The sequence below is a fragment of the Candoia aspera genome, chromosome 1 (genome assembly GCF_035149785.1).
Source record: "Candoia aspera isolate rCanAsp1 chromosome 1, rCanAsp1.hap2, whole genome shotgun sequence".
Lineage (NCBI taxonomy): Eukaryota > Metazoa > Chordata > Lepidosauria > Squamata > Boidae > Candoia > Candoia aspera.
Window position 1 is genome coordinate 248,966,483 of NC_086153.1, and position 12,717 is coordinate 248,979,199.

At 37.6% G+C, this 12,717-nt stretch overlaps 1 protein-coding gene across 2 annotated transcripts in view; it reads right to left on the minus strand.

Moving 5' to 3' along the window:
- Positions 1-12,717, minus strand: part of SBF2 (SET binding factor 2) — a 266,379-nt gene that overhangs the window by 58,341 nt on the left and 195,321 nt on the right. For both annotated transcript variants that reach the window (XM_063289456.1, XM_063289454.1), the window contains exon 18: positions 6,043-6,213. In XM_063289456.1, the coding sequence (XP_063145526.1) occupies positions 6,043-6,213 (171 nt within the window). The remainder of the gene's footprint in view (positions 1-6,042; positions 6,214-12,717) is intronic.

Consider the following 12,717-nt stretch of genomic DNA (forward strand, 5'->3'; position numbering starts at 1 on the left):
TTGTGATGAATAATAAAACATAAACCACAGTAAGATAACATGAAGGTTCAAAGGGAAGGAAAGGAGAAGGTGACTTGATACAGGAATGCAGCTTCTGTATCACTCCAAGAGTCATGCTATTGGCTACAAAGAGACAACAGACCTTCACAGGTAGGATCTTGTGCTGCTCCAGGTCTCAACCCCAATTCTGCTTTCACATCTACTTAGCCCTGGCTTAGGATGTAACAAATCTGGAGCTATGTCCTATCCAGATTCCACTCCCCCCACCAAATTCCCATCCCAATTTATATTCCTTTTTCCAATACATTCAATATCAGACCCAGTAAAAGCATAACATCCAATAATATAAAAGAAAAAACTAAAATGGGCATGAAAGCCAACTGGGTGACCTTGGGCCAGTCACTCTCTCTCAGCCCAACTCACCTCACAGGGTTGCTGTTGTGGGGAAAACAGGAGGAGGAAGGAGTATTAGGTATGTTCGCCACCTTGAGTTATTTATAAAAATAATAAAGGCGTGATAAAAATTAAATAAATGAATAAATAAAAATGTACTATCCAAATTATTTTTGACAGATGCCCAAAAAGACATAGCAATATATGATTGTTAATAATATTAACATAATGGTGTATTCAAGTCTAATTTCCTTAAAAAGTTTCCTATGGAAACTATCCTTCTTTGCTCTGTGATTTGAAGTTGCTGTTTCTTTATGAATGGCCTATGTTGAGAGTGAAGTAGTAAAAAATGTTATGATAAAATGGATGATTTTTTCCACAGTTCTTCCTATTCTTTCACTGTGGAAAAGAATAGGAAGGACTGTGGAAAAAATCAATACAATTTATACCAAGCTACAATTTGAGGAAAAATTGGTACAAAATGTTTTACAGATGGCATGTAACTCAATGATTGCCAAAATGGATAAATCATGGAACAATAAATGTTGGAAATGCCACAACAAAGAAGGAACATTTTACCATATGTGGTGGTTATGCAAAAAGACACACAAGTCCTGGAAAAAATACACTAAAACATTCAGAAAATTCTGAAAATAAAATTTGAATTAAAACCACAAATATTTTTATTAGGTATGATCCCAGATAATATAACTGAAAAATATCCCAATTTTTAAAGATATATGCTGACAGCAGCAAGAATCAATCTGGTGCAACACTGGAAAAGAGACACCTTGCTGTCAACAGAGGATTGGGAGACTAAAAGTGAAGAATATGCAGCAACAGAAAAATTGACTATATATTCACAGCAGAAGTCTAACCAAATTCAAGCAGGAATGGCTCTCTTATATACAACATATTACACAACAAGCCAAGCTAAGACACTTAGAATATAGTTTTTGAAGAAAAAGAAACTGTTTAAAAAAACAATAAAATGATCCAAACAGAAATGAGCAATAAATGTGTCTAAAGTACAGTATAAGGAGCAATTAGCAGCTGGGGGGGGGAAAAAGAGAGGGAGGGTACCAGAATGCTAATTTTTTAAAAAAAGGTTTTTCTTTATCTTTTTAAAATTTGTTTTGCCTTTTTTAAATGTCCTTTTAAAAAAACTGGATAACTATATTTTCAGTTCAACCTTTGCTCTAGTATAAAGATCATTTTATGTATGTACATGTATTATTCTTTCTATTTGTTTTTGCTTTTTTGTTGCTTGTTTTAATTAATAAAAAAAAATTAAAAGAGAGAATGAAGTACTATATTAATAGATGAGCTCCATATAGCTATAAATAGCTTTTGTAGCACTGAAAAATGTTCATGTTTTCACCAGCTGCATTTATCACTCTCTGTAAACTAGATGGATGGCACGTAGACAAAATATACTGTAGGCTTAAGAAATTAGGGCAAAGGTATCTGGCAACTATCATTACATGACCTCATTTTTGTTAGGATAAAATAAAAGGTGTTAATTATATATATAACTAGTATTCCAGACATCTGCAAAATATTGGGAAAGGCTTCAAGGAGACACCTATGTTTGCTACAACTCTCTCCCCCTAGCAATTCAGCTGTTTTTTTCCATGCATGTGTTTATCACAACTGCCCCCCCCTTTTGCTGTTCTTCTCTATCTTTCTCTGACTGTATATATATACTGATTTTTCTAGCCCTTGTCAGATGTTCTTAAAACCACGTCCTCTGCCAACAATGCTCAAATGTTTTTCTTGCAGACATCTGTACATGAGTTGGGTTTGTGTGGAAGGCAACATACGTACAAATGTTCCCCCTGCAGATAGTTACACATTCAGCTGCAGGAAGATCTTTGAGTGACATCAGTGGGAAATAAAGCTTAACTGGAATGCTCCTGTTTTCTAAACAAATGAAAATGTGCTAGTTTACTGCTTTTGCTCCATGTTTGATATTCCATATAGTTCAAGAGGCATGTGATTAACAGCAAGAGGCAATATGACAGAGAGAACCTCCTTCTGTTACTCTCTGCTGAAATGCCAAATCTCCCATTTTACAGGTTTTCCTATAATAGGAGATGTTTTGACATCACAAGGGCACAGAACTTCAGTAAGTCAAATATCACTGGATAATTAAGACATGTCTCATTCCATCCCTCATTCCAATCTGAAGGCTGTAACATACTTCTATAATGCAGCATTCCCATAATGTCTGCAATACATGTGCAGGCATATTATTGGCATCAACCAAGTTGCCCAAGGTGTACTACTTTAGCCAAAGACAACCATATACCCACAGAAGCATCAAGTATCATCCCAGAATAATACAACTCAGAACTGTGACTTATGCAATTTGCCACACCAGAACACAGCTTTCCCAACGTAACTGTAAAATTAGAAATAAAAAAATAAAAACATCCAAAAGGAGGGATAAACACAAAATGTGGCAAAACAGAAAGCAAGTGATAGAACATGGCACAATGCACAAAACCACACCAAATAGAAGCCAACTTAGGTTATGGCACTGACATGTCTTCTCAGTTCTGTGTTGGGAATAAGACTTCAGAACATGACAGGAGAAACAAATCTGCTTTCATCTGAGAATCTGTAAAAGCTGCAGCCAATGGAATGATTTTCATATCAGTTTTCTATTCATGTGCTCTTAAGGATATAGGAATGCTTTTTCTTGGAATTTGAGATCACATACAAAACTGAAAGCAAGTTCATCTTATAAAATTCTTGGTAATTCTATCAAACATACAAGAGACAGGTTCATGCAAGTCTGCCACTTATTTCTTCTTTTCACTAACATCCGTTTCTTATAGCCCTTAACAGAAGGTACTACTTTTCATTCTGCTAGCTATGGCCAAACAATCCTCAGGGTGGTGTCCTTCCTTCTTTCCCTCCCTCCCTATATGCATATCTTGAGGAACCCCAGACATTTTCATCTCAGTTTTACTGATTACTCATGCGATTGCTACTTATTTTCAATTCTGCACAGAGAGCACAAATTTCTGGCTGGACAACTCAGAGTATTGCTCATGACTCCAAGTAACTTTGGCAACTTCTGGAAGAAATCCACATTACTTACAATTCTGAAATGTGTGTGAATATATATTGTTTGAAGAAATCAGCAGGAGAGATCCAGAAATACTGTTGTTTTGGAATGAAGTAGAATGTGACAGCAGAATTAGCCTTTAGTTTCCTACCTGAGGGCTTTTCCAAGGTCTAAACACATGCACATGACCAATTACACATTACTGTTAAAGGGAGAAAAGTATTACTTTGGAATTTGCTTTGGCTAGGTTGATTCATAAGGAATAGAAAATCAAATTTTCCTTTGGCTTGAACATTCACAATAATTCTCCATTTATTTATTAAATAGAACCTTTCTTCAAGAAATATCAAAGTTTTATCTGGGAGATTTGAAGAGGAAGAATTTATTTCTGCCAGAGAAAGAAAAACATGAAGTAGTTACATATTGACTTCAAAAGTAGTAAAATGATTCTTAAATTGTAGGAGTCTTGTTCATAATATTAACAATTTGATTATAGGACTTTTTAAGATATCAAGTATATTTTAGTTGTGATCTCATTATCTCCTAGTAATACAAGATTTATGGTGAAAAATCCAGTAATTTATGCACACTCTTTCTCAGGAATGTTCACTTCTAATTTAAGAAAAAAACTGGCATGTGACCAAAGGCAGAATGATATGATTACAATCTAGGTTAATTATTGGCATGGATCTTGTCTATATATTATTTCTATAATTTATTCCAGTAATACTTTTGGAGAGATGAACAGTATATATTAGACAAACTTCCCATTGTTGAAAAATCCTGGAGAATGGGTAAAGTACCAGGGGACTGGAAAAGGGCAAAATAATCCCATCTTCAAAAAATAGAAGGTGGTGGTTCCAGGGACTACAGAGCAGTCAGTCTGACACTGACATCTTGGAAGATTCTAGATCACAAACTATCAAATATTTAAGTACTTTGAAAATACTATATCGATTACTAGAAATTAGCGTGGCTGTATGAAGAGCAAGTCTTGTCAGATTAATTTCATAGATCGGGTAAATTTTTTTAGAAGACTATGGCATTGCCGTTGATATATCTTCATTTTAACAAGGCATTTGACAGAATAATCATGACATTCTGATGAGCAAGTTAGCAAAATGGGGGCTGGATAGCATGTCTACTATAGTACTTGGAGCTACAACTGGCTTGAAAACTGTATTCAAATACTTCTCATCAATAACTCCTCATCACACTGAAATCTCCCCTCACACAATTTTGTTCTTGGTTCACTGCTCTTCTACATTTTTAATACTGACTTGGAGAAAGAGGTAGAGGGGATAGCTAATATTGTAGAATGGGGTTTTTCAAATTTTTCAGGTTTCAGAGCCTGTCAGTTAAAAAAAAAATCCTAGAAACCCTGATCAACAGGCAAAACTGTAGTATAGAAAATTAGCTTTGCTTGATTGAACTTTTTGTTTTTGCCCATGGAACCTCAACAATTTCTCATGGAATCTAGGGTCCCATGAAACACAGATTGAAAATTCCTGTTCTAAAAGACAGAAACAAAGTATACAGAGAGTTTGTTAAATGCATAGGTACAAGATGGAAGGTAACTGGCTTGCTAAAAGTACATGTAAAATTATCTTAGTATTATGGTCGGCTACAATCTCAATAAAATTTTAGTCTGCATCAATAAAACTAGTGTTTCTGAATCATGGAAAATAATAATCTCACACTATTTTGTACTGGTTAGATCCCACCTTGATGGTTGTGTTCAGTGCTGGGCACCACACTTAAAAAGGATTCAGAGAAACCAGAACAGGCACAAAGAAGGCAGTAAGCTTGTCAGGGGACTGGAAATTAAGTCCTATGAGGGAGAGATTTGGGGAACTGAAGAGATTCAGGTATTATTATAAATACCTGAAGAGTGTCATAGGAAAGGCAGCCTTGACCAATTTTTTTTTTAATTATCCAAGGACAGGACATGAAACAACAACTGTAAGTTACAGGAAGGTAGATTCCAGCTTAAGAAAAATCTCTGAATGTAAGACAGTAGACCCAGTTGTGCAGCAGATAATGAGCTCCCTTTTGCCAGATGTGTGCAAGCAGATAGACAGCCACCTGTTCAAGATGCTTTAATTCAGAATCCCAAATTAAATGAGTAATGGATTGGCCTAAATGCCTGTTCAAATACAATTTTATGAATTGAGGTCTTCAAAAACCAAGGGTTCATATCACCAAGGGGATAGAAGAGAGTGAAGGGAAATAGTTTTGGGGCAAATGAAAGTATACTCATATAAAATTGGGTGTAGCCCTAAGTTATAATTATTTTCTGAACGTGAATTTAATTTTTTTATATACCCTTTATCAAGACTGAAATTTAAGTTGTTGTATTTGCATTTTAACCAATGCTAGGTAACTTATATTACTGAGTTTCTAAGTTAAAATTTTTATTAATTCCAGTTTACTGATATCCATACTAAGCATGAATAAATGTGAATTTCACCAGTATCTTCGATATTACCAATTTCTCTTGATTGAATACTAAATGTCACAAACACAGATTTAGTTTTTTTTAAATTAGTATTTCATATTATTGTTTCACTTACCTTTTGCTTTAAGTATTGTGGATGATTGTCTTCCTTAGTTGAGAGATACAGAGAGCGAATTTGATTCTCCACATCACTATAAAAGGTTGTTTCCCAGAACTGCTGGTTAGCCCATATTGGGTGGTCTTGGACACAGGTATAGGCAAACTGATTGACTCCAGGAGCTAATTTCTGAAAGTGCAATAAGTCATCAGAATAATTGTACCCAACAAGAACAACAATGCATTCAGCTTGCAAGGAGCAAACATTAGGTTAGATAGTTTCAGCGCACAGCAAGAGAAATAGTTCTAACAATACTTGTGCTTTGATAATATCTACGTGGATCTATCTTTTCTAGTAGATTTTGTAAAAATCCAAAGGGCAGATCATTCATAAATCTATTTCTTTCCAGACCTCTTACAAAAGCCTTATTTTCCATCTTGAATTTTCACTGCAGTGACAGGCAACATAGTAGTACCTACTTGATCTGGCCTATAGTGGACTCTCAGCTGATGCCAACTTATACTGGCTCCAGAAAAAGCCATGTCTGAATTTAAGGGGACAGTGCATGGTTTATACTTAAAAAATAAGAGATCTGAAACTTTATATTACTGATGCAGGGATCTTGGAGGTTTCCCTTATGCTATCCCTAAATATTTTTATAATACCTTCTTCTCAGAGAAGGTAATCTACTTGTGAAGGTCATGAAGAGAAATTTAATAACATCCCTTATCAGAAATGACTATGTGTGTGATCAGAAATAAGGTTGTCACAAGGTTTAATTAATGCAATCTCACATAGCCCAGAGTATGGAAAAGCATTTTATTTATTTTTATTTCAAAATTCCAAGCAATGAATGCAATCAGACTTCATTGCTTTCACTAGAACTCTGACAGCGCAGTGTTTCTGAAATTATAATTCTACAATCTTCCTAATAATAATAATAATTTCTACTCTAGAAGTAGCTAATACTAATTCAGTGTTCAGGAACATTTATTCACAGAACTGTTGAAAACAATGTGTATATTACTGCCACTCAGATTACAATAGTTCCATAAATTTTTGACTTGAGATACCTCATCTGTGACATGAAGAAAGAATGAGAGTGCATTCTGTGGTATGCAGCTTACTATCAATTCCATTTCCAAGTCCTTTCAAGAGAAATAATACTAGCTGGAGAGCATAGCTTTTCTTGTGGAATATTTTCAACAGAAAATTAGCTATAGCAGCTGTTGCAAATTATCCAGAACTTACAACAAACAAAAATAATATATTTTTGATTTTTGATATTTGCATTGTCATTTTTTTCTAATGTCTCTCTTTTGCAGAGTCCACTTTAAATTGACAGGAGTTTTTGGGTTCTAGCTGTATATAAATATGAGAAACAAATACACACAAACCAGTCTTTCTGTCCTGATCAGACTTAGAGGCGGCCAGGCAGATTAAATATCAAAAATACTTATTGTAAATAGTTATTTAATAAAGAGTAAGTCCTTAGAATTAAGGAACAACTGAGTTCAATCAAGACCAACTGGGCAGCAACAAGGAAACTGGAGGAGGAGACAGCAGCACGGCAGCGGAGCAGGACTCTTTAATGGAGACTGGAAGGCTGGGAGAAGCTGGAGTGTGACAAACTACTGAAGCTGAAGTCGAATGATCTTGAACTGGAACACCACTCGAAATAGGCTGGCACCGGAACACTGGGCAGGGCTGATCGGAACCTCCTGGATACTTCTGGGATCTAAGGACTGGACTGGATGACTCGGGCTGGACTGGACACCAGAGACTGAAGACTCAGAGAAAGGCTGGGAACTCGGAGCAAGGCTGGACTTGGCTAGAAGCCCAGGACTAGGTAGCAATTTAGGTTTGCAACCAGATAGGTGTGAAACTCCTGAACAAGATTGAGCACCCAAAGCACGGCTGAACTGGACCAGAGATTCACAGCAAGATTGGAGGTCGAGGGCACACTGAATCTGTACTGGAGACCTAGAACTAAGCTGCAAGCTAAAAGTGTTGCAAGGCTGCACCGAAGGCTCGGGGCGAAACTGTGGACTGGAGGCATGACAAGACTGGACTGGAGACTCTGGATAATGGCTGGAATCTCAAAACAGGGCGAGAAGCATGCCTGGAACACACACAAGGTGACTGTGGAGGTCCAAGGCTGGACGCGAGACTGAGGTTGCTGGGTTCGGCAAGGAGAAGATCCTCGGTGGCAGCAGAAGCAGGATTCAAGTTCTCTTTGGTGGAGAACACTGGCGCTGATTCCTCTTCGGTAACAGACGCTGTCTGTGACGCTGGTAAGGACTCTTCTGAGGAAGCTGCAGGCTTGTAGGATCAGTTGTCTCCAGCAGCTTGCTCTTCACACGTCTGCCTTTTATGCCAATCCTTTGCGTGCCTGTTCCCTTCTGCAGCCAATTGGGCTGTCTTCTCCTTCGCGTGCTTTTCTGCCCATCATTGGCAAGCACTGATTGGAGGATTCAAATCCTCCTCCGAAGATTGGCCAATCAGCACCTGTGATTCTTCCTGTGCTGCTGACTCATCTTTGGGTTTCACTTTCCCAGTTTCAGCCTGGTAAGTTTCCTCCTTACTTGAACAAAATCAAGCACGCTTTTTAAGACCCATTCTGGGGACCGACAGGAATACACCCGCAGCAGCAGTAAGAGCTGAAACAGGCACCCATTCCATTTATAATCTATCAGTAACCAAAGTTTTCAACTATTGGTGGCGGATTCTCCCAATGGAACATGATAGACTACCAAAAATGTGCCTTGAAGAACAGATGGGCACACCTCAACCCACCACATGGATCAATCAACTCCTCCAAACCATCGCATTTCTCGGCTTTTCAGCACAATACTTACTTTTAGCTGGAGACCAGGCCAAGGCAATATTCAAACAAAGAGTCTTGGATGTTTGGATGCCCAAACAGACATTGAGTCACTTGCACACCATAGGGCATCGAAATGGCTGGCCAAGAATAAACTGTCCTTTCAAACAGAAAAATACCTGACAATGGGTCTGACTCAATACCATAGGATAGCTCTTTCTAGAGCAAGATTTGAGCAACTAGATTCTATGGTCAAATACGGACGATTCCACCAAGTGCCTTACCTTGAGAGAACATGTGTTTGTGGAGCAACCAAAGTAGAAGATATTGCACATGTCCTATTTAACTGCCAACTATATGCCCCAGCAAGGGCTCAGTACCTTCAGACATTAATTGACAGAACCACATACCGGGACTGTAACAAAAGATTATGTTACTTCCTCCAGGGCACAAATACGTATGTGGTCAATAGAACTGTTAAGTTTATGGTTAGGGCTGTACAACTGAGAATGCAATTTATAGAATGCATTGGGGTGGCATGTAAAGGTGATGAATTCATTTAAACTCACATTGTTTCTTATTTTATTACCTGTTTTATTACATCTTGCATTTTTATCTTACAATTTATCTCCATTTTACCCTACTGTATTTTATCGTATTTTAACGCACCATAGTATATTTTAGCTAATTTTATTGTATTTTAGTTGTTTTACGGCATCATATTTTATACTTTATATCTTATAGTGGCTGATGCCCAACTTTCTGATATGGTCATTTGACTAATCAATAAAGTTACTTACTTACTTCTATTTCCTCCTCTGACTCAGAAAGAGTTTCATTTTCTGAGTCAGAGGCTGGCTGGATTCTCACATTTTCATTCACAAATTGCTGTTTTCATAGGCACACATACACACACACCATGTCACAGTAAGATAGACTGGAAATCTGTGCTTGGCAAGGTAAGTACAGACTTGAAGAGTACAAATGCACTGCAGCAACCCAGAACACCAGAAAAAAGAAACAGACTGCCCATAGAACATCTTCCAACAAAATGGATACCCATGGAACTTTATCAAAAAGTGCCTGACCACTCAACCCACTACAGTACAACCAACACAAGCAATGAAAAGGATAATACTGCCATAGATCAGAAACATCTCAGAAACAACCAACAGACTATTACAATCACACGGCATCACTGTAGCACACAAACCAACTAAAGCCCTTCAAAACATCTTAAGTAAACCAAAAGTCCCGGCAGCCCAAGAAGAAAAAACAGGAGTCATCTACAACATACAGTGTAAGGACTGTAGCACAGACAGGCAGAAGACTAGCAGAGCACATCCACGAACACCAATCAGCAGTCAGAAGACACAATGAAAACTCCTTAATCTCACAACACATGGACAGACTCAACCATACTTTCAACTGGGAAACTGTGAGCATCCTAGACCAAGCTAAATCCAAAACTGCTAGGAAATTTCTGGAAGTCTGGCACTCAGAGAAATCAGTCATCAATAGACACATAGGGATAAACCACATTTACAAACCATTTAAAGAGACAATAAAAAGCTAAGAAGGAAACATCCGCTCCAGCAGCCAACAATGATATAAGCAGGGATTAACACCAGGCAAAATAATCAAACAGAAAACAATACCCTAATCAAGGAACTACCAAGGAGAGAACACCCCCACCAACACTGGCAGGGCAAGCTGCTGTATATAAACAGGGAGCAAACCCCACACTCACCAGCACTGATGTTACGGTTTGCTTGCAGACGTTTCATTACTTGACTGAGTAATGAAACGTCTGCAAGCAAACTACCAAGCTCAAAGAACACCAAGGACTCCACAGTTCAACCCTGAGCTACATATATTCTCTTCTATTGAAAGCTTTTGTATTTGTTTGAATGCCTGCTGAAATCTCTACATGTTTACTTCGTGGTAAATTCTAATGAATAAAGTGACTTTTACTCCCATGTAGAAGTTTCAAGCTTAGAATTTCTAAGTGTGTGTGTGTGTGTGTGTGTGTAATCAGCTTGCTAGTCTCATTCTCATCTTGTATCTTCCATTTGTAGAGAGTGGCACTCTGCAACGGAGAGCCATTCTACACATAAAAACCCTACCAACTGAGGATTCTGATTTTCCAGAGTTCTTATTTGCATGCAAAGCCTCCATAGAGAAGACTCTCCTCTGCAGGTACACACCCTCTATAAGAGACAGCAGGCTAAAGAGCTTGTCTAATCTGTTGATGCAATGGCAGTGCTTTCTTCCCTCTCTTATCTCCATTTTACCCACTTGCTTTCATTATTTGCAACTCCTGCTTATTAATTTGTTTTCAACAGATCTCCAATTCAAAGATAATATGGGGGGGGGGAGAACTAATATCCCTTTCAGGTAAATATATAGTGAACAATACTACATAGTATTTTCTTCCCACCAGTTCCACAAACCACCTAAGTTTGGCTGCCTTCTACAAAACCAGATGGAACTTTAGACAAGGATTCTGGGTAGTACCTATTAAAATACAAGTTGTAAATGAATAAAGAATCACTATGTTATGTTGGTGTTCCTCTGTAAAAATATACAAGTTATGTAACATTACTCTGTACTACAATCAAACCTAATCTTCAAACTATTCTATTTAACTTTTCTGATTATATAAGATTCATTAAATAAATCAAGAGTGAGTGCCATTCAGTGAAGCTTAGATGCAACCAGCAGAGGGCAATAGATTTCTGTGGAATACATGCTATTTCTATGTTAGGACAGCCTAATAAACTAGTGACTCTTCCTTCATCAATCAAAAAAAAAAAAATATCAGTTTGACTGCTGCTCAGCAGGTTTACAAAGAAATCTTACGTTGCCAGCAATACTATAAAAAATTTAAAAAATAAAATAAAAATAAAAGAGAGTCAGTTTGGTCTAGTGGTTAAGGTGCTGGGCTAGAGACCAGGAGACTGTGAGTTCTAGTCCTGCCTCAGGCATGAAAGCCAGCTGGGTGACCTTGGGCCAGTCATACCCTCTCAGCCCAACTCACCTTCAGCCCAACTCACCTCACAGGGCTGTTGTGGGGAAAAGAGGAGGAGGTAGGAGTATTTGGTATGTTCGCCACCTTGAGTTATTTATAAAAATAATAAAGGTGGGATAATTAATAAATGAATGAATGAATGTAAATACCTCTCTGGATCCTACATAGGATAAATGGGACAAACTTTGTACAAAAGAATTAATAGTCACACATTTGACATCAGGACTCAAAACAGGGACAAATTATATCAGCATTTCAACCTCCCAGGACACTCTAGGGTAGACCTCAAAGTGACTGATTTGGAAAAAGGAGATTTTAACTCCACCACTGAGAGGTTGCTTAACCCACATACCTGAAAAGGTTTCAGGCAATCTCAAAAGGTTTTAACAAACACAATGAGTTCTTAAAATGTTACAATTGTTACTTGTTAAGGTACTGGTAATCTGTCTCAAATGAAATTGCATCTGCATAACCAATCAGCCTTTCCCTCACTCCCTCCCACAGCCTCACTCCAATTTAAATCCTACAACAGTCTAGCTGATCTATTTATCTGTTGAAGCTGCAGCTCACAAAGGCATAAGCACATAAACTGTGTTGGTTTGGAAAAAATGTTACCAAGCTCCTGAATTTTTGAGTAGGTATGGAATAGAAAGCTGGTTGCTGAATGTGGTAAGCGTAGTATATGACAGAAGTGAAATATGTGAGAATAAATTGAATACTTAGTTCAACCCTGAACAGGGAGTCAGGCAAAAACATGCAATCTTCTCATGAATTTATGGATAAGTAGATCAGGAATTTTTATGATCAAGTTAGAGATGGTGTTGATCAGGGTCATAAT